General features: G+C 40.1%; 2 protein-coding genes across 4 annotated transcripts in view; one reads left to right on the top strand and one right to left on the bottom strand.

Moving 5' to 3' along the window:
* Positions 1 to 7,519, top strand: part of rnf11b (ring finger protein 11b) — a 49,882-nt gene extending 42,363 nt beyond the window's left edge. Inside the window, exons 2-3 of the mRNA XM_029632733.2 lie at positions 3,101 to 3,270; positions 5,632 to 7,519. Coding sequence (XP_029488593.1) covers positions 3,101 to 3,270; positions 5,632 to 5,803 — 342 coding nt within the window. The 3' untranslated portion in view covers positions 5,804 to 7,519. The remainder of the gene's footprint in view (positions 1 to 3,100; positions 3,271 to 5,631) is intronic.
* Positions 7,520 to 16,014: 8,495 nt separating this feature from the next.
* Positions 16,015 to 20,725, bottom strand: LOC115108427 (cyclin-dependent kinase inhibitor 2C (p18, inhibits CDK4)). 3 transcript variants are annotated; one of them, XM_029632731.2, is made up of 3 exons: positions 20,632 to 20,725; positions 19,095 to 19,221; positions 16,015 to 17,386 (listed from the first exon to the last, which is right to left on the bottom strand). In XM_029632731.2, exons 2-3 carry the CDS (start codon positions 19,218 to 19,220, stop codon positions 17,027 to 17,029), a joined length of 486 nt encoding a protein of 161 aa, XP_029488591.1. In that variant the 5' UTR covers position 19,221; positions 20,632 to 20,725; the 3' UTR covers positions 16,015 to 17,026. The 3 variants fall into 3 exon arrangements, with proteins under 3 accessions (XP_029488591.1, XP_029488590.1, XP_029488588.1); XM_029632730.2 differs by lacking the exon at positions 20,632 to 20,725 and adding an exon at positions 19,896 to 19,998; XM_029632728.2 differs by lacking the exon at positions 20,632 to 20,725 and having other exon boundaries at positions 19,095 to 19,840.
* Positions 20,726 to 23,339: the final 2,614 nt, after the last annotated feature.

Raw genomic sequence — 23,339 nt, 5'->3', positions numbered from 1 at the left:
CATTTCAGCTTTTCATTTTTTATTCATTTGTAAACATAAAAATAAATCCGCTTTGACATTATGGGGTATTGTGTGTAGATCAGTGACACATCTCAATTGAATACATTTTAAATTCAGGCTGTAAGACAGCGAAATGTGGAAAGTCATAGCGTGTAAATACTTTCAGAAGTCCCTGTAAATAGGGTAATGAACCTTAAAGGGATAGTGCGACAATTTGGCAATTAAGCCCTTTTTTCTTGCTTACCCAGAGTCAGATGAACTCATGGGTACGATTTATTAGGTCTGCGTGCAGTTTGAAAGAAGGTTGAAGGTCGTTTCTGGAGCCGTTGCTAGCTAGCATTCAATGACTGGAAGTCTACAGCAACACTAGCATTCTAGCTGGTAAGTATAAAAAGGACAAAATTGCCAAAATAGTCTGCAATCAAATGTATAATTAAACGTAAACACTCTTAGCTCAGTGGAGCTGTTTTAGTCATGCGTGACAACTTTTTAATATCAGCACGTAATGTTCAACCAGAGAAAAATGTTTTACATTTCTATCTTCATAATGAGGATTGGTATTGGGTGTTACTTCAGACATAATTTAGACTTCATGTGACAAATACGTCTTCGCTTCTCAACCATCAGCCAACCACAGAACAAGATATGCGGTCTGAATTGCTTCTATTCTGTATAGATCATGCAGGCTTTTTTGGTCTGACACAGTGGAGTATCTGACTAAATTATTTTTGTCATATGAACTATATGTGTTAGATATGGGACTATTTTTTACTTTGAACCCTTTTTCTTCCTAATAGCCAATTGGTAGTTACAATCTTGTCTCATCGCTGCAACTACCCTACGGACTGTGGCGAGGTGAAGGTCGAGAGCCATGCGTCCCCCGAAACACGACCCTGCCAAGCCGTACTGCTCGTTTAATCCAGAAGCCACACCAATGTGTCGGAGGAAACACCGTCCAACTGATGACCGAAGTCAGCGCCACAAGGAGAGGAGAGCACGATGAGACAAGGAAATCCTGTCCAACTGACGACCGAAGTCAGCGCCACAAGGAGAGGAGAGCAAGATGAGACAAAGAAATCCTGTCCAACTGACGACCGAAGTCAGCGCCACAAGGAGAGGAGAGCACGATGAGACAAGGAAATCCTGTCCAACTGACGACCGAAGTCAGCGCCACAAGGAGAGGAGAGCACGATGAGACAAGGAAATCCTGTCCAACTGACGACCGAAGTCAGCGCCACAAGGAGAGGAGAGCACGATGAGACAAGGAAACACCGTCCAACTGACGACCGAAGTCAGCGCCACAAGGAGAGGAGAGCAAGATGAGACAAGGAAATCCTGTCCAACTGACGACCGAAGTCAGCGCCACAAGGAGAGGAGAGCACGATGAGACAAGGAAATCCTGTCCAACTGACGACCGAAGTCAGCGCCACAAGGAGAGGAGAGCACGATGAGACAAGGAAATCCTGTCCAACTGACGACCCGAAGTCAGCGCCACAAGGAGAGGAGAGCACGATGAGACAAGGAAATCCTGTCCAACTGACGACCGAAGTCAGCGCCACAAGGAGAGGAGAGCACGATGAGACAAGGAAATCCTGTCCAACTGACGACCGAAGTCAGCGCCACAAGGAGAGGAGATTACGATGAGACAAGGAAATCCTGTCCAACTGACGGCCGAAGTCAGCGCCACAAGGAGAGGAGAGCACGATGAGACAAGGAAATCCTGTCCTAACCCAGACGACGCTGGGCCAATTGTGTGCTGCCGGCTGTGTGTCACGGCCGGCTGTGACACAGCCTGGGATCGAACCCGAGGCTATAGTGGTGCATCAGCACTGCGATGCAGTGCCTTAGACCGCTGCGCCACTCGGGAGGCCAGATATGGGACTATATTTGACCGCAGACGTGTATGTACGAGTGATTGACTCTGTTAGAGGTTGTAACCCTCACATGGGCTTCAGACATTGACTGCATGCTCTAAACTAAAGCCTTGTTCCCACTGCAGGCCTTAATGCTCAAATCAGTTTTGTTTTTCAAACAGCAAACTACAAGTGGCCAAATCAGATTTGTGTGTGTTCCGACAGCAGTCATTTGCTGACATGGCTACAGTTAGTTGTCATAGTAACGACAGGTGTGTGCGCAGGGTTGTAAGCTGATTTAGTGGTGGTGCTCACTCAGAAGTTATGTAGCAAGCTAAGGTGACAACAATACCTGCCATGGATGTTTCCCAGTTTCTTTGAATGTTCAAAATCATAGTGTAAGAACATTTTTAAATCCTCAAAGGATAACTTTCAAACAAGTTCTTTTTGGCTGTCCACTAGATAGCTGTAGCTGTTTAGCTTTCTAGCAAATTCACTTATTTGCTTGTAAACAATTAAGAGGCTATATAGCTACCACATGTTCCTATCAAACTGTCAACAGAGTAGCTAACAAGCAACAAGATATGCTAAATAACAGTCTAAAAACCACTTGAGGGCAAATAAATTAGATTTGACTGTTCAGACACAAGTCGCATGGCCAGGACTCAGATTAGTGTATGACTTCAAACCACTTACGAAGGTGGTTTGAAATGTGGCTTGAAATATCTGATTCTATGTGCTTTTTGGCTGTTTATACTGCAGGAAGAATAACAAACTGGAATCGGATGTGCAAAAATAATAGGATTTGAGTCACTTCAAAAGGTCCAACGTGAACACGGCTTAATAGTTGACGCTGCCCTTGCCAATCACTCCTTTCATTGGTAACAGATTTCAATAGGACACTTTGTCTTGCATTTTCTCAATTACAGTCATTTGAACTGAAACTCCCATGTTCCCCTTTTTAGAGTGAAAGTTCTCTGACTTGGGAAAGATTGCCACCTGCTGGCTCTATAATTTCAAACCACCTCTAATATTCTCGTTCTAGTTGCACTACAGTGATGCTCTTTACTCCAGTCAACACATAACTTGGTCGTTTGAATGTAAAACGGTGTAGTGGCCTTGTACGTTATATTCACAATAAACAAGGGTTTTTCAACGTGGGTGTTTTCACTAATCCCCTCTGTGTTACCTAGGCCTATTCTCAGGCCTCTAAGTGCAAGTTCGTATGTGTCGTTATGCCCATGCAGGAGCAGCCCTATGTGCCAGTGTACCACCCCACGCCCAGTCAGGCCCGCCTGGCCAGCCAGCTAACAGAGGAGGAGCAGGTCCGCATTGCCCAACGCATTGGCCTCATACACCACCTCCCCAAGGGAGTGTACGACGCTAGCAGGGACGGCTCCGAGAAGAAAATCAGAGAGTGAGTACCACCGGCAACAGCACTCAATCGCAACACATCTCCAAGCATTAAAACACTTACGTTGTAATTGTGTTGCATTAATGTGCCTCGTACTGAATGGAAATGGGCATCTGCGTATGCACATGCACATCGGGTATTTCCATGTATAAGACCCCATGAGGACCAACATGTGAAGTTCATGGGAGCCTATCAAATGAAAGCTAAGAGTTTATATTTTGGGGAAATGAAGCCATAGATACATTTTTCAACCATTTTCCATCTTAAGTATTTGACATAAGTAATTTCTGGATAAACATCTACCAGAAAAAGTAAAATAAGGAATTAGAAATACATCAAAACACTATGTTGATGTAAAGACCGTTGGCAACTAATATCAACACTTATATTTAGTTTTGGAGAAATTGTTTGCCTTCTGTAAGTTTAAGAAATATTGCCTTGTGCCTTGTAAATCCGTGATCAGAAACTCACATATCTATAAGATATTTTCAAATTTCTCTACCTCATGAGAGAGGATAATGAAAGTTCACAGATGTAACAAGTAAAGTTAATTAGTTATAGTGATTTTTATTTTTGTTTATTAATTATTTTGCTTATGAATTATTAAAGGTATACTTTGGTATTTTGGTATGCTAGTAGATACACATAGACTTCTAGTCATTGCGCTAACACTAGTTAGTATTGGCTCATGAAACTACCTTGAACTTCCTTCATACTGGACACCGAGACATAAAGATGGCATCCACAAGTTCATCTGACTCTGGGGAATTAGATAAAGGGCCTCGTTGCCAAAATTTCTAAGTATCCCTTTAAGTGATTAAAATTCATAATTTTGTTACCAAATCGGTAACAGAATTACAAACAAATCTGTAATGTAACTACTGCAACTGAATCGGCTTCAATGGGAAATCATAATAGTCACAAACCACAGTTGGGTCCCCTGCTACTTTCTTCCCTTCCATGTTCAGCTCATATCTGTTTTCTCTTTCTGTCATCTGGTGGTCAAACCAAGAATGTTATAACGGTCTGAGTCTAGACAACTCATCCCTCTCGCTCTCTCTCTGCTTCTCTCTCTCACTCTCCATTTGTCACCTTTCCTAGCTCTTACTGACACCTATCCATGAGCACCCTCTCTTTCCATCGAATGTAACCAGCATCCTCACACTGAGCAGTGACCGTCACCGGATGCCCATGGATGTTAAAAAGTAGTTGCAATTTGGTTCACCCTGGCCTTGATTTCAACGTCCACAGACAGACTAGACTGGACCCAATCTGAACCTACCATAGGCGTATGTTTCACAAGTTTGGAGAGCACAGTACAGTACACTACAGTGAGTAGAGCACAGAACAGTACACTACAGTGAGTAGAGCACAGTACAGTACACTACAGTGAGTAGAGCACAGTACAGTACACTACAGTGAGTAGAGCACAGTACAGTACACTACAGTGAGTAGAGCACAGTACAGTACACTACAGTGAGTAGAGCACAGTACAGTACACTACAGTGAGTAGAGCACAGTACAGTACACTACAGTGAGTAGAGCACAGTACAGTACACTACAGTGAGTAGAGCACAGTACAGTACACTACAGTAAGTAGAGCACAGTACAGTACACTACAGTGAGTAGAGCACACTACTGTAGTGTACTGTATAATGTACTATACTGAACTATACTGTACTTTACTGTAATATACTGAACTCTGCCGTACTGAACTCTACCCTACTCTACTTTATTCTGCTGTGTTGTGCTGTACTGTACTGCAGTCTATTCAACTGTGCTGCACTGTGATGTCCAAACATGTGAAACATGAGGAGAATGACATTCATATCCATAATTATGCATGGCTGTGTAATACAGATACAGGACCCATGATATAATTACGTTACCGGGTGTTAATCCACTTCACTTAATGTAGTTCAAAGCCCAAAATATATTTTTTCTAACTTTTTCTAACCCCATTTTTTCTGCAGACATATTTGAATCTTAATTTGGGCATATATTTAAGAGTTTTTGTAAAAACATGGTCGCTTAAAAACCTGAGGGAGATTTTACCGTAATTCTGTTACCAAAGTTGGCACCTGTACATTTCTTCCACAAAATTTGTTTTTGTAAAATATTCTACGGAAATTGATCAACGTAGTTGTATGGTTTGTTAAACTTTGAAATATTTTTTGTTTGTTTGTCATACATTTTAAAGTGAAAAAACTGGTAACGTAATTCTGTTACGGTGGAATTGCCCGATAAATTACTGGTGCTGAATGTCAATTTGTAATAAATGAAAATACTGCATAGGATAAGTAGGTAGATACAACTTCTTTCTAAATCCCACATGATACAAACGTTGTCTCCCCATCTGTGCAGGTGTGTGATTTGCATGATGGACTTTGTGTATGGAGACCCCATCCGGTTCCTGCCCTGCATGCACATCTACCACATGGACTGTATAGATGACTGGCTGATGCGCTCCTTCACCTGCCCCTCCTGCATGGAGCCAGTGGATGCTGCGCTGCTCTCCTCCTACGAGACCAACTGAGACACAACAGCACCACCACTACCACCCCTGCACACTGTTTTGACTTACTCCCGCATTCCACCTATGCGGCCCCCTCCAGCATCCCCATGACCCACAGACAGCACCTCCAACATGGGGGAGGGTCACAGCCTCTGGGAGCAGTTGAGGGCTGTGTGGTGGTGTTGAAGGGTGCTGTGGAGGCGATGGATGGCTAACACAGAGAGGGGGCCTCTACCTTCTGGCCTGGCCTGCTGGACAGGAAAGCACAGGCTGGGGGAGGACTGTGGATACTGGTGACCAAGACTGTCTCTTACTGTCATATATCACCCTCTGTCCACAGCCAACATTTTTAACGTGTTAAAACTCTAGAAATACAGATATATGCAAAGATCTCTTGCAAGGAGGTGATTCACTGGCTTTCCTCTCCTTAACATTGTGTTCAAGTCGGAAGCTCTGTTCTACCAGTCCTCTTAAGGGCTCATTGGATTAGTTTTACTAATACAGAGGAGCAAACTATTAATGCACATGTACACAAATCAGAAGAACTTCCACTTATTTTCTAGCCCCAGTGGAAGAGTTCAGCATATGCTTACAAAATATTTGAATAGAAACACTTAATTTTCTCATATTCAGTAACCGCAACATGATTGTTTCAACCCAATGGTAAGGTTTGTTTTCCTGAGGTTGACACTCTATCCTTATTTGGTGAGTTTCTTAGACTAATGATCAGTCAAAAACTGATCATATTGGTCTGCTAGGGGTTGGTCGCAAGGTGTGTTCGATCAAAATACTCTTGTTTAGCACAGTCTTTCTAGACTGCAAATCAAATCAAATTTATTTATATAGCCCTTCGTACATCAGCTGATATCTCAAAGTGCTGTACAGAAACCCAGCCTAAAACCCCAAACAGCAAGCAATGCAGGTATAGAAGCACGGAATAAATGAAAAATACTCACGTTTCATACCAGAGATATTCAACCTTCAATTCACCCCATTCAGAACAAGTGTCTTAGTCATATTACCAAGACCATATGATTTATCCTGTGTTTTGGTTAATCATGTCACATGACCTGGATTTTAACCTTTTCTTTTTAGCCTTTTCCAGAATTTAGATTAAAAATGAAAGCAATTGTCTAAGGATGGAGATGATACATCTGACATAAAAAGTTTGATGAAAAAGCTTTAAATAATGGTTGAAATCCAGGTCATGTGACATGATTAACCAAAACACAGGGCCCTAGTTCATAATGCATACACACAAGTCATTCAGTTAATTTCAATGAATTAAGTTACATGCCCTAGTGTTTATTTATTAGTTCAACATATGAATCATCAGGTTGTTGTGCAAGGGGTTTGGAAATGAGTGTGCTAACCACCCCAAACCTTTAGAATTTTGTGTTCGTCTGCATCTGTCTGAGCACGTGTGTTTCCTCATCCTACTTGTAAATAATGTTGTTTTTCCAAGACTTTCCTGATTTTCATACTTAAACATAGAAAAAATCTCTAATGTATTATGATAACATGCTGGAACCTTTTAACAACTATTCAATCAGCACAGTTCGCTGTAACCAATAGTTAATAAATAATGGGTGTGGTTTTGATCATGTTATGTTGCTGTATTTTGACTGGCTCGAATTAAATGCAAATGTTTATTTACATTTTATTTTAAATGGGGGCAAAGTATCTTTCATGTTAAGTGATAATTTTGCGACATTTAATAAAAGTATTTTAGATGTACTTTGTTAATTGAAAACCTGTTCTCTCATAGTTGGGAAAAATATGCAAATGTCCATAAATTACTATGAAAGCATAAAATGTTGATCCATTTTGTTAGTTCGAAGTTTTTGGATGTGAAGAGCGGTATATTATCTATTTTACAAAGGAAGTCATGTCGTAACTTGTTATCACTGTTTTCTCTTCATCCCAGACATTGAATTCACCACCGCCAGCTCTCTTTGGCATTCAGAGTGCTCGTCACATTCGTAATAATTTACAGATCTTTGATTTTCTCAGTGGAGGTAGAAAACATGCCTTGAGTGATCATTAGTCCACTGTTGATACAGTCCCAAAAGTTTTTCAAGATATTGGACTTCACCAGAAGTCACCAGAAGATAGTGTTTGTGTGGATTTTTCCTTAAATCTTTTAGTGTTATTTTGATCTCCATTCAATGTGGAGTTCCATTCCCTTAGGTCTTATGAGATGGAGGTTGATTAGCTCCCAGTCTGGCATGGGACCCACATTATCTCAAAGAGATGAGGGGAGTGAACATGGATCCCAGACATGGCTTAGGAATGGCCTGGTCGTTGCCGATAAGTTTTAAGGACACTAGAGATGGTGGGAATACTGAAAGATGAAGCAACAATGAGATTGTGTACTTCAAATTATCCACAGCCCCCAACAGCATAAATTACAGGAATGCACTGCAAGACTAGAAAATACAGTGCCTTGCGAAAGTATTCGGCCCCCTTGAACTTTGCGACCTTTTGCCACATTTCAGGCTTCAAACATAAAGATATAAAACTGTATTTTTTTGTGAAGAATCAACAACAAGTGGGACACAATCATGAAGTGGAACGACATTTATTGGATATTTCAAATTTTTTTAACAAATCAAAAACTGAAAAATTGGGTGTGCAAAAATTATTCAGCCCCCTTAAGTTAATACTTTGTAGCGCCACCTTTTGCTACGATTACAGCTGTAAGTCGCTTGGGGTATGTCTCTATCAGTTTTGCACATCGAGAGACTGAATTTTTTTCCCATTCTTCCTTGCAAAACAGCTCGAGCTCAGAGAGGTTGGATGGAGAGCATTTGTGAACAGCAGTTTTCAGTTCTTTCCACAGATTCTCGATTGGATTCAGGTCTGGACTTTGACTTGGCCATTCTAACACCTGGATATGTTTATTTTTGAACCATTCCAATGTAGATTTTGCTTTATGTTTTGGATTATTGTCTTGTTGGAAGACAAATCTCCGTCCCAGTCTCAGGTCTTTTGCAGACTCCATCAGGTTTTCTTCCAGAATGGTCCTGTATTTGGCTCCATCCATCTTCCCATCAATTTTAACCATCTTCCCTGTCCCTGCTGAAGAAAAGCAGGCCCAAACCATGATGCTGCCACCACCATGTTTGACAGTGGGGATGGTGTCTTCAGGGTGATGAGCTGTGTTGCTTTTACGCCAAACATAACGTTTTGCATTGTTGCCAAAAAGTTCAATTTTGGTTTCATCTGACCAGAGCACCTTGTTCCACATGTTTGGTGTGTCTCCCAGGTGGCTTGTGGCAAACTTTAAACAACACTTTTTATTGATATCTTTAAGAAATGGCTTTCTTCTTGCCACTCTTCCATAAAGGCCAGATTTGTGCAATATACGACTGATTGTTGTCCTATGGACAGAGTGTCCCACCTCAGCTGTAGATCTCTGCTGTTCATCCAGAGTGATCATGGGCCTCTTGGCTGCATCTCTGATCAGTCTTCTCCTTGTATGAGCTGAAAGTTTAGAGGGATGGCCAGGTCTTGGTAGATTTGCAGTGGTCTGATACTCCTTCCATTTAAATATTATCGCTTGCACAGTGCTCCTTGGGATGTTTAAAGCTTGGGAAATCTTTTTGTATCCAAATCCGGCTTTAAACTTCTTCACAACAGTATATCGGACCTGCCTGGTGTGTTCCTTGTTCTTCATGATGCTCTCTGCGCTTTTAACGGACCTCTGAGACTATCACAGTGCAGGTGCATTTATACGGAGACTTGATTACACACAGGTGGATTGTATTTATCATCATTAGTCATTTAGGTCAACATTGGATCATTCAGAGATCCTCACTGAACTTCTGGAGAGAGTTTGCTGCACTGAAAGTTAAAGGGGCTGAATAATTTTGCACGCCCAATTTTTCAGTTTTTGATTTGTTAAAAAAGTTTGAAATATCCAATAAATGTCGTTCCACTTCATGATTGTGTCCCACTTGTTGTTGATTCTTCACAAAAAAATACAGTTTTATATCTTTATGTTTGAAGCCTGAAATGTGGCAAAAGGTCGCAAAGTTTCGCAAGGCACTGTATACAATACCAGTCAAAAGTTTTAGAACACCAACTCAATCTAGGATTTTTAATACTATTTTCTACATTGTAGAATAATAGTGAAGAGATCAAAACTATGAAATAACACATATGGAATCGTGTAGTAACCAAAAAAGTGTTTAACAAATCAAAATATATTTTATATATGAGATTCTTCAAAGTAGCCACCCTTTGCCTTGATGACAGCTTTGCACACTTGGCATTCTCTCAACCAGCTTCATGAGGTAATCACCTGGAATGCATTTCAATTAACAGGTGTGCCTTGTTAAAAATTAATTTGTGGAATTTCTTTCCTTCTCAATGCGTTTGAGCCAACCAGTTGTGTTGTGACAAGGTAGGGGTGGTATACAGAAGATAGCCCTATTTGGTAAAAGACCAAGTCCATATTATGGCAAGAACAGTTCAAATAAGCAAAAAGAAACGACAGTCCATCATTACTTTAAGACATGAAGGTCAGTCAATCTGGAAAATTTCAAGAACTTCGAACGTTTATTCAAGTGTAGTTGCAAACACCATCAAACGCTATGATGAAACTGGCTCTCATGAGGACCGCCACAGGAAAGGAAGACCCAGAGTTACCTCTGCTGCAGAGGATAAGTTCATTAGAGTTATCAGCCTCAGAAATTCCAGCCCAAATATTTTTATTTTTTATTTCACCTTTATTTAACCAGGTAGGCCAGTTGAGAACAAGTTCACATTTACAACTGCGACTTGGCCAAGATATAGCACAACAGTGCGATACAAACAACAACATAGAGTTACACATGGAATAAACAAACTTACAGTCAATAACACAATAGGAAAAAATCTATATACAGTGTGTGGAAATGAGGTAAGATTAGGGAGGTAAGGCAATAAATAGGCTGTAGTGGTGAATAGGCTGTGTAAGGGCTATTTGACCAAGAAGGAGAGTGATGGAGTGCTGCATCAGATGACCTGGCCTCCGCAATCACCCAACATCAACCCAATTGAGATGGATTGGGATGAGTTGGACCGCAGAGTGAAGGAAAATCAGCCAACAAGTGCTCAGCATATGTGGGAACTCCTTCAAGACTGTTGGAAAAGCATTCCAGGTGAAGCTGGTTAAGAGAATGCCAAGAGTGTGTAAAGCTGTCATTTTAGTCCCATTCTCCCCTGGGTGTAAAAGAGACCAGGAGTTGCACCAGCAGTGTTAGGAGTGTGTAGATTTGATTTATTTATTTTATTTTTTATTTAACCAGGTAGGCATGTTGAGATCAAGTTCTCATTTACAACTGCGACCTGGCCAAGATAAAGCAAAGCAGTTCGACACATATTACAACATAGAGTTACACATGGAGTAAAACAAACATAAAGTCAATAATACAGTAGAAAAATAAGTCTATATACAATGTGAGCAAATGAGGTGAGATAAGGGAGGTAAAGGCAATAAATAGGCCAGGGTGGCAAAGTAAATACAATATAGCAATTAAAACACTGGAATGGTAGATTTGACAGTAGATGAGTGTGCAAAGTAGAAATACTGGGGTGCAAAATAAATAAATAAATACAGTATGGGGAAGAGGTAGTTGTTTGGGCTATTTATAGATGGGCTATGTACAGGTTCAGTGAGAGCTGCTCTGACAGCTGGTGCTTAAAGCTAGTGAGGGAGATAAGTGTTTCCAGTTTCAGAGATTTTGTAGTTCGTTCCAGTCATTGTTAGCAGAGAACTGGAAGGAGAGGCGGCCAAAGGAGGAATTGGCTTTGGGGGTGACAAGTGAGATATACCTGCTGGAACGTGTGCTACGGGTGGGTGCTGCTATGGTGACCAGCGAGCAGAGATAAGGCGGGACTTTACCTAGCAGGGTCTTGTAGATGACCTGGAGCCAGTGGGTTTGGCGACGAGTATGAAGCAAGGGCCAGCCAACGAGAGCGTACAGGTCACAGTAGTGGGTAGTATATGTGGCTTTGGTGACAAAACGGGTGGCACTGTGATAGACTGCATCCAATTTGTTGAGTAGGGTGTTGGAGGTTATTTTGTAAATTACATCGCCGAAGTTAAGGATCGGTAAGATGGTCAGTTTACGAGGGTATGTTTGGCAGCATGAGTGAAGGATGCCTGGTTGCCAAATAGGAAGCCAATTCTAGATTTAACTTTGGATTGGAGATGTTTTATATGAGTCTGGAAGGAGAGTTTACAGTCTAACCAGACACCTAGGTATTTGTAGTTGTCCACATGTTCTAAGTCAGAACCATCCAGAGTAATGATGCTGGACGGGCGGGCAGGTGCAGGCAGCGATCGGGTGAAGAGCATGCATTTAATTTTACTTGTATTTAAGAGCAGTTGGAGGCCACGGAAGGAGAGTTGTATGGCATTGAAGCTCGTCTGTAGGGTTGTTAACACAGTGTCCAAAGAAGGGCCAGAAGTATACAGAATGGTGTCGTCTGCGTAGAGGTGGATCAGAGACTTCACCAGCAGCAAGAGCGACATCATTGATGTATACAGAGAAGAGAGTCGGCCCAAGAATAGAACCCTGTGGCACCCCCATAGAGACTGCCAGAGGCCCGGACAACAGGCCCTCAGATTTGACACACTGAACTCTGTCGGAGAAGTAGTTGGTGAACCAGGCGAGGCAGTCATTTGAGAAACCAAACCAAGATACTTTGAAGAATCTCAAATATAAAATATAACTTGATTTGTTTAAACTTTTTTGGTTACTACATGATTACATGATTCCATGTGTTATTTCATAGTTTTGATGTCTTCACTATTATTCTACAATATAGAAAATAGTACAAATAAAGAAAAAACATTGATGTTTTTAGTTAACCTTTATTTAACTAGGCAAATCAGTTAAGAACAATTTATTTTTTACTAAAACAGCCTTCCCCAGACAACTCTGGGCTAATTGTGTGCCCCCCTATGGGACTCACAATCACAGCCAGATGTGATAGCCTGGATTCAAACCAGGGACTTTAGTGACACCTCTTTTACTGAGATGTAGGTCCTTAGACCACTGTGCCACTCAGGAGCCTAATGAATGACTAGGTGTGTCCAAACTTTTGACTGGTACTGTATGTAAGGAGTGTTTGTACAGTATGTGTGTTTGTATGGGTGCCTGTGAGAATTTTCTTTGTAAAGTATACATTTGCATATGATATGTACTACAGGCAAATAATAAATATAAACTATGCTATGGGACATGTTTATGTGTGATTTATTTCATGGTGTCTTAGAATAGAAACTGCTTGGTTTTAGCTAACAAATGTACTCTGGTTTGCAAACCCTTCAATCACAAGCAATGTGTGTTGTTTCTACAAAATGTTATCCTTACATTTCCGGAATTAACCAACCAACCAACAGTTGCACATTGTGAACTTGTAATTGAAAATATGTCCAGTAGAGGGACATGATATTAATTATAAACTTGCCTCCATTGTCAAAACACAACCAATATTTCGAACAGAGTATAAAAAAATATTTAAAAACTGAATAGAAAAACAACATTCACAATTGCTTTACACAAGACATTGACCTATTCGGTGCAGTGTCCAACTCAGAATTGTAGCACACTTTTATACGTAGACAGAGCCAAGTAGTAATCCTAAAGTAGTATTCAAGTAGAAAACGATAATACATCTGTGTATGTGAGGATTTACACTTTCTACACAATCTGCTTACTGATCCTCCCTGCAGCCATGCGCCACACTGAGAAAGTCTTTGGGAGGAAGCTGCCTTTGATGAAGGCCCTCTTGTCACTCTCCCTAACCAGAATACACTGCTGAAAGAAATAGGAAGTATATATATATATATATATATATATATATATATATCCCTAACCCTGTTGTGGTTAGGTGTTCTTTGGCTGCAAACACTTTTTTCTGAATCATCTCTTGAGAACAAAAGGGAAATATATCTTTGCCATATCTATGAGAAAGGTAACACATTCAAATTCCAGTGTAGATAGAGGTCATGTTCCAAGATTTGGGGATGACACAGAGGTCAAAGGCTCTCTGGACACTATTTTCATGTCAAAAAAGTTTTTAGTCCCCTACTCCCCTGGGTGTAAAGAGACCAGGAGTTGCTCCAACAGTGTTAGGGGTGTGTAGCTGTTGATCAACTCTTAATGCAGTGGGCCACAGGGCAACTTAGTGAGACAATCCTGTTAGGAAATCAGACAGTAACAGAGGATGAGATCGTACATTGTCGCTTTCTCTCTTTCTCTCTCTCTTGTTCTTTCTTTTTTTCTCACTCTCCTTCTCCCCCCGCCACCCCCCCCCCCCCCCTCTCTCTCTCTGGGATCTAGCTGATTGTGAAAAACATTCAGTGCCAGTTGAAATGTTTGTTGACTTTCGTCACCTTGAACCCTGGATAATGACTAGACAGCCCACATCTTACTGGAACTAAATGTCTCCCTTGTAAAGAGACTATATGTGTCTCAGTGGGCCTATTACTGGTTAAATAAAGGTTAATTAAATTAAATTGAATAAAATGATTGTTCCACTACTTTGTGTTTGGATAGAATCGACTGACTCAGTTGCAGAGGCAATGAAACAGCTATAAAGGAAGGAGACATAAGGGGTGACACTTGTACGAGGGTGAGTGAGAGAATGGTCAAAATAAGGTACTGATAAAAACAATTAATCATAGTGAGGATGTCTAAAGATATGGGGAAAATAAACATTTTATGTATTATTATTTATGATTAATCAGCCCATGTGGAATCTTAGTCAGGGTTATCAATGTATTTTCTATCCAAATCATGTTTAGGGCCATCACTTTTAGATGCGACTTCCTTCCAATGCGCACCAGAAGTTCTCTTAATACTGTATCATATTTCAATATTCGTCATGCGTCATACACGCCCCCCCTCCCCTGCGCGCTCAAGTTGTGGAAAACTGTATGACAGTGCAGAATTGCCAGAAATCCAGGAGGTTCTGAAAAACAGCCTATTTAAAATCCATAACCATTATACACGTTCTGACAACCTTTAATGGACAGGAATCCAACATTTGTCATTTCAAACCATATCAAATCTAGCCTACATCTGAATCGACTGCGCTGCAGGACAACGGTGAAGATTAACTGATAATTACATTCAATCGGATACCTACCTGACTACTTGTGTCTTAGTGACTGTATCCCGATTTATTAAAGTAGTCTCTTCGCTTTGCTTGCAATAATTATTAAACTTGTTTAAGCGACAACACGATGAGATGCACACAACCAGGAAGAAGCCAAATAAATAGTTATATTAGCTATTACATAGCCATTCACAGTTTGACTACACTGATATGTATGCAGTGTGTTTTCTTCTAATAAATATTGACGTTTTCTCGCTTTTGAAAGAAAAATAACATTGCCATTCAAAGCGCCAAAATTCGAAAATATGACCGTCGGACAAAAAAAGGACTTGTTCCTCCTACTCACCTAACGGTTGTAGGCTATGCTTTTGCATTTCTCCATGTGGCATGCACAAGCGTGTGACTGTTTTAAGTTCGTGTTTTAATGTTCATTGCACTGTCAATTTGCAAAGGAATAACAATATATATATAAAAAATATGTAAGAATCGCCTGTCTCAGTGGTGAGTGGCCTATAATTTCATGCAGATATTATTAGTGTTGGTTATACATCAAATAATGTTGTCTAACATGTGTCATAATCGCATCTGAAGTAGCCTATAAGTATTACTGTAATTGTAAGTGAGGCATGCCGAGATTATGTCCTGATTCAAAATCTGTTTGAATGTGAAATTAGGGTGGCCTATAGACAGACGTGTCTATAGATGGCTTGAATAGCCCCATAAAATAAAGCAACTCTATAGTCACAGCAAAACTAACATTATGTGATTTCATAATCACACTGATATTACTAGACACTCAATTCAGAAGTAACGGGGATGTCATATAGCCCATGTTTGGATATGAGTAACAATATTTGCAGCATTTTTCATTTTGAACACTATGTAGGCAATTTACGCTCCAGCTCAGATATTTAATTCCAATATATAGGCCTACTTTCAATAGCCTATATTTTCTTCTAATGACTGAGTAAAGGAAAGGCTATAGTGTAATGCAAAATGATTCATGTAGGTGCATTTATCACAACTGTAGTGCTGAGTAGCCTCGGCTATCATGAAAGCATGGGGATCTAGATAAAAAGGTCAAATGCTAAAAGAAAAACGACAACAATCGAATAATCAGTGGACAACTGAATTTATTCGTCTCACAAATGACAACAGTGCAAAACATTGATTAGCAATATTCAAATAGAAGACAATACAGAAAAATGACGGCCGTCTACATTCTATTTCAACCTAATTTTGACCTGACACGCCAATCAGAAAATGAAACAAACAGGTTAAACAATGCAGACCTGTAGTCAGTTGCTCTCTTTGGTACAAAATAAAACGTCAATATTAGCAAACGCATGCTTTCACAGTTCATTACAAAATGTACTTGTTTCCCTATTTACAAAGTGCAAATAAAATCGAAGAGAATCGCCACATCAGTCAGGCTACCATTAGATTGGTCATTTATTACCAATGGTATGCATGGAAAAGGAGAAGAAAGGTATAGGCTACAGCTTTTTAGTCAAAATATCATGAGTTTAATTAACCGTGACAAATGGGACAAAATAAGACATTTGCTATGGTGCACAAGAGTACAATGGATGAAGAGGGTCATATTTTAAAATTGTTACAGTCTAGAGAAGTTAAACGATACAATGTTGTTCCTCGTTTCATTTGAAATGGTCGGTATAGCCTACTAAACCCATCTCAAATTCAGTTATTATATTATTGGGATTGAATTGAAAGATAAATTCCTCTTCACTTTAACCAGCCATTAGCCTTACATTAGGCAACATCCCAAAGCGCAAGATCATGTTGCGAGATGTTGAGTTGTTAGGGAAATGTTGTGGGCATAAAAGTTTTTAATGGATTAAAATTATTGTTATAGTTCCAGTGGCATATAATCTTGTCACATTTGTTTCGCAATGGAGCAAACTGGAGTCAAAACCTATATGGAATGTGTTCTTATCAGGTTACAAGGAAACGTAACTCGACCTGAGTTCATGATAGTCTTTATGGTTGAAATTGAGGCTATCATGTCTGAAAACATCCACACACATTGTAACAAATGAGAGGTAGATTACATGTTTGCTACTCTCTCTCCACCTCTTTATCCCAGTCAGGATTGTCCATGTATATTCATAAATTCATGTGCGCCTGAATGTATAGCGCAATGGATACTCTATTGTTCATAGTCGCCAAATCATAAGGTGTATGGCCTCCGGAGTTGTGCCTTGCGGCGTCCTTCGTACAACCAACAAGGAGCTGAACCACGTCAAGATAGCCTTCTCTTGCGGCTAGATGCAATGGAAGATTGCCGTCGTTGTCCAAGAGGTTGACGTCTGCGCCATGATCTATCAGGACGCGTAGGGTGTCCACGTATCCATCCCTTGCAGCATCATGAGTGATAGTGAGACCCCTGACATGGTCGCGCACGTTTGGATTTGCGTTAGCCCTCAGCAGCGCCTCCGCGATGGCTGGGTTACCAAGTTTCATCACCTGTAAAATATCATGAGAAGAGGTTATAGAGCAGGATAATTACACACAAGTAATAATATAAAGACAAAATGTACCCTATAGGAAGTAAACGCTACAGTTGTAATATAAAATATCAATCCTTTAGGGATATGTTGCAGAGACACAGGTCTAGATTTACACCTATGTTTTCAAAAGGAATTATCAAAAATAAATCGTACCCACAAAAAGATTTATCAGTCCTGTGATATAAATTATTATCTTCACCTTTTTTTATTCTTCTTCAGACCTAAATGCTTCAGACCAATTACCGTCTGATAAACAGAGTACACTTAATGAAATCATAGAGCCTTGGTTGATCATCGGTATTTAACTAAGTTTCATGATAGGCCTATATATTTTTTCATTTGGAAGAGAGGAGCGATACGAATAGCTCATTACAGTTTTGTGGCAGTGTTTTGTTTGACACAGTGTTGTGTCATAGGCCTACTTAGATTATCATTTTTTTTAAAATAAGTTCAAGCTTTGAGCGCTTTGAATAAAGTATGCCAATTTGTAAATTGTCATTATACATTCAACAGGCTAAAGCAACTTGTCCTAAATCTCTCAAAAACGTGTGTTATGGTTCAGTCAAAAAACCATACTTGAAACACTTTTCTTTTAGCATTTTCATCTGTGCCCTGTGCCCTATGACATGGTAAGAGATTAGCCTATCTGAAAATCTATGCAGCATATGGTCATATGAACAGGCTGTCCAAATCAACCAAGTCTTTCACAATCTGCAATGTGTTCGTTTTTCATATTAGTTTGATTGTGTAACTTGACAAAACAATAAACGGTAGTTACATTCCTATAGCAAACATAGCATGTTGGGACTCCCATGTGGTACAAGGAAGTTATTCAGAGGTATCGGTCAAGGAGGTAACAATACAAGCAAATCAATACTGTATAAGTTCTCAACCACCATAATTGAAGTATGAGATAAAAAAAACAGATAATTTTAACTATATTTCTATAAATCGAGAAATATTTTTGTTGAAAACTATTAACGTTTTCATAGGCCTATTTGAGTGTGCATGCGGGCCCAAAGTGCATGGGGTCATGCAGGGTCTTGATGTTTCTATCTTATTTTCTTATCACTACTGATCAATGATCTAAGGCACACATTATTCTTAAAAAAACATCAACATAATCACATTATTCAACGAGTTTTCATAGTGAACCCATGTGATTCACCATCTTCATTAAGAAATATAAAGCTGCTAAACTTTTAGCCTACAAAATGTGTAAAACAACAATATTACATTGCATTTAGAGTGTTGTATTCTGTATTTCACGTCTCTGGTAAATCATATATAAATCATTAATCTACATTGTTTTTTTTAGTGGTTCAGATAGTGCTACTAAATTAAGGCCTATAAATCACTTTAAAGCCCTCTAATTCCACAAATCATACAATACAATTATGACATCCAACATAGTAGTCTATGCTTTATAAGGCCTTGAAAATCACTTGGATTTTTAAAAGTAAATCCAAGTTACAGAAATTGTATAGCCTCTTAATACCTTTACCACTTTGTCACCAAAGCACACCGTTCAGTCTATTTGACATTATGTCAATGCACAAATATGCTAATATGTTGTAGTTTACGTTGAAATCGATTATATAACTTCTGAATAGACCGAATAATGAATTTATAGATTTAGGCTTCATATAAAATGCTTTACCAACCTGTAACGGTGTCCTGCCGAATACATTGTTTGCATTAACATCTGCTCCGTTCTGTAATAACATCTCAACTTCTGCCAAGTCTCCTCTCGCAGATGCACTGCTCAGTCTGTTTGCCTCTCCAGTCATTCTTGGTGGACGAAAACAATAAAGAGAATAAGGTTATATAATACAGGTTAAAAACCTTGATAGGCCTCCTCTGTATGTGCTTGATTTTGGTTGTAAGTCTTGGTTGTGACACAAGGCACTGCTAAAGTGTAGTAAATAGTCTGTAGCCCTCTGAAAGAAATTGGTAGGCTACACTGCCAGGGTCCGCCTCCCTTTTTAATGCCATCCCACTGTAACAACTCGCTTCGGCACGGAAAACAACAGGGATGTCACGCCATTTCTAACTCAAATTCATGGTCATCATCACCTTCCTTAAAAATATAGATTTTCATCACGTTGGATTGGTGTTTGGGATTTCCAATAGTGGACCAAGACGCACGAAGTTGAAAAATGTCAAACTAATTCCAATCGCCCAGCTGCAGAGTTGACGTTCATACTTATTATTGAACCCCGTTCACGTGCAGTCGGTAACATTTGAGATTCTAAAATAGAGTTCATGGATATTCCCCATGTTTATGTATAGGCTAGACCGGTGTTATTCCAGATGATTTTACCCATCTCTGCAGGTAGCATAGCCTACCCTCATTAGATTTGAACCTATAGCCTGATAATGTATTCTAAATGCAGAGAGGGGGGGGGGGTATGTCCATGAAATGATATCATCCAACAGTTACAACGCATTAGGCTACAACTCACATTCAATGTCCAATTCGACCTTGAGTAAAAACCCATATTAAACTATTCTGTTTCATAGACAGCCTACTCCGGTCGATAGTCTACTTCACTCTGGGACTGACAATATAGGTTAGCCTACAGGTGCAACTCCCCAAAATGCTGGTCTGCTGCTCTCAAAAGCGTTGCTTTTGTCCTGCAACTGTATCCATGGCTGCCGTTTCGATAAGGGCTTGCAACTTTGTAGCGTCTGATTGCCGACTTGCTCTCTCACCAGTCCCGGATGAGAAAGAGAAGAAAAAATATTCTGACAACGTTAGGTTATCCAATGACATTTGGAGAGATGCTTGTTCAGACTTTTATGTAAACTTCCCGCCCATTTTCAAATGATGAAACTTGGTCTGGATATCGTCCTTCTTTTGGTTCATTAATAGTAAAGCGTTTGTTCAGACAGTGCGCGGGAACAGTTTCGTCATTTGATAAGCAACGTTCTCTTCTTCCACTTAGCACAATGTAGCAGTATAGGCGACCATCTGTTACAATTAAAATATTTAGACTACTAAACTTTTGTAAAGGTGGGTAAATCAATAAAAAAAATCAACCACACCACGGAGTTTACGGGATTTAGTAGCGTTTCAAGTTCAGCCTGCAATAGGCATATACCGGGTAGGTGTAGCCTAGTCGTGTAGGAATATTAAACAGAAAAGCTTACACGATTTTCGATTTATAGCCTAGACTTGATATAACATCCCCTACTTACTAGATACAACACCTCAGCATCAGTTGTTGAATGAGTTCACTCATTCGATTGGTTGGCAGTCAATATTTAGATGGGAAAAAAACGCTGGTTTTGACATAACTTATTTTTGAAATACAGAGCCATACGCCCACATAACAGTCGATGAGAGCAAGAGAAGGAGGGCGGGACAAAAAAAGACTGCAGTTGTGACGATAGCCTGGGCACCTTTCACGGTTGTAAAAATAACATTTTCATAACCGAAAAATGCCACGACGTGTTGCTCTAGAACAGTTAATATTGCTTTCTGGTTAGTTTCGGTAGCGCTCTATGGGAAAGACAACAACGATAACCTAAATCATAAGCATTATTCTTTTGCTATGAGGTCTGTATGCCTAGATTATGTATTGAAAGCCCAGTCTTTATCATTTCAACACCCCTTTGATACAATGAGGGATGGAAAATATTCATAGGCAGAGCTAGGATGCAAGAATTGATATTCCATGAGATTGATAATTTGAACAATAATTTGAAATCTATTGCTTTTAACCTGCATTGTTAAAAGGCTCAATTGACAAAAAAACAACCGTACATTTTGCGTTACGATGGGGGGCAGCTGTAGGGCCTATCACACTAAGCACGGACCGACGCAGACGTCTTTTGGATGTATTTCTTTGGTCCTATCTAGACCGCCCGTCTTTTTAAAATTATTTTATTGGCGCGGTCCGAACCCGCCTTGATTTCAACGTTCATAGATTTCTATGTTTGCTTAATCTTTGGTCCGATTCGGACCGACCTATATTTACCGAGGTAAAGTTGGTTTTATATTCACACATTCGGACATTCAACAGACATTCAACAGACATTCAACAGACATTCGCCAAAATCAATTTAAAAATGTAAAAATCAATAACTATTTCACCGTTTGTCACGGAATCATCAAACTAGATATGATTTATTCTATAAATGTCTTGCATACTTTTACAATCTTTGTTTTGAGTAGAAATTCCAGTTTTGACTTGATAGAAATACATACAATCTAGAAAAAATGCCATTTAAAGCGGTATAAATCAATAACTAATTCACCGTTTGTCACAGAAACATCAAACTATGTATGATTTATTCTATAATGGTCTAGCATACTTCTACAACTTTTGTTTTGACTAAAAATTCCAGTTTGGATTTGATAGAAGGCATGTAGTCTGTCTAGGTCAAAGTTCTAACGAGTCTGTTATACCCTATTTAGAAGGGGCCTGGCATGAACTTTTGCATCTTCAGTCATATTCAATTTGATTACAGGAAAAAACTATGGGATGAAGGGGTCAGGCCTGCCTAACCAAGAAGACAGGTGGACATGGACATTCCACAGGGGACATAAGGAAAACTAAGAGTGAACCATAACATACACTACCATTCAAAAGTTTGGGGTCACTTAGAAATGTCCTTGTTTTTGAAAGAAAAGCACATTTTTTTGTCCATTAAAATAACATCAAATTGATCACAAATACAGTGCAGACATTGTTAATGTTGTAAATGACTATTGTAACTGGAATATCTACATAGGTGTACAGAGGCCCATTATCAAATCAAACTTTATTTGCCACATGCGCCGAATACAAGTGTTGACTTTACCGTGAAATGCTTACTTAGAAGCCCTTAACCAACAGTGCAGTTCAAGAAGAAGAAAATATTTTCCAAGTAGGTTAAAATAAAAAGTAATAATAAAAAGTAACACAATAAGAATAACAATAACGAGGCTATATACAGGGGCACCAGTACCGAGTCAGTGTGCAGGGGTACAGGCTAGTTGAGGTAATCTGTACATGTAGGTGGGGGCGAAGAAACTATGCATAGGTAACAAACAAACAGCGAGTAGCAGCAGTGTACAACGGGGGGTGTCAATGTAAATTGTCCGGTGGCGATTTTTATGAATTGTTCAGCAGTCAAATGGCTTGGGGGTAGAAGCTGTTGAGGAGCCTTTTGTTCCTAGACTTGGCGCTCCGGTACCGCTTGCCGTGCGGTAGCAGAGAAAACAGTCTATAACTCGGGTGACTGGAGTCTCTGACAATTTTATGGGCTTTCCTCTGACACCACCTATTATATAGGTCCTGGATGGCAAGAAGCTTGGCCCCAGTGATGTACTGGGACGTTCGCTCTACCCTCTGTACCGCCTTACGGTCAGATGCCAAGCAGTTGCCCTACCAGGCAGTGATGCAACCTTGTCAGGATGCTCTCGATGGTGCAGCTGTAGAAACTTTTGAGGATCTGGGGGCCCCTACCAAATCTTTTCAGTCTCTTGAGGGAGAGACTGTGCCCTCTTCACAACTGTCTTGGTATGTTTGGACCATGATAGTTCATTGGTGATGTGGACATCAAGGAACTTGAAACTCTCGACCCGCTCCACTACAGCCCCGTTGATGTTAATGGGGGCCTGTTCGGCCCGCCTTTTCCTGTAGTCCACGATCAGCTCCTTTGTCTTGGTCACATTGAGGGAGAGGTTGTTGTTCTGGCACCACACTGCCAGTTCTCTGACCTCCTCCCTATAGGCTGTCTCATCGTTGTCGGTGATCAGGCCTACCACTGTTGTGTTGTCAGCAAACTTAATGATGGTGTTGGAGTCGTGTTTGGCCACACAGTCATGGCTGAACAGGGAATACAGGAGGGGACTAAGTACACACCCCTGAGGGGCCCCAGTGTTAAGGATCAGCGTGGCAGGCTTGTTGTTGCCTACT

The sequence above is a fragment of the Oncorhynchus nerka genome, linkage group LG24 (assembly GCF_034236695.1).
Source record: "Oncorhynchus nerka isolate Pitt River linkage group LG24, Oner_Uvic_2.0, whole genome shotgun sequence".
In the NCBI taxonomy this organism is placed as follows: Eukaryota; Metazoa; Chordata; class Actinopteri; order Salmoniformes; family Salmonidae; genus Oncorhynchus; species Oncorhynchus nerka.
Note: the sequence above shows the minus strand (reverse complement) of the source record. Positions and strands in the feature narration are given on the sequence as shown.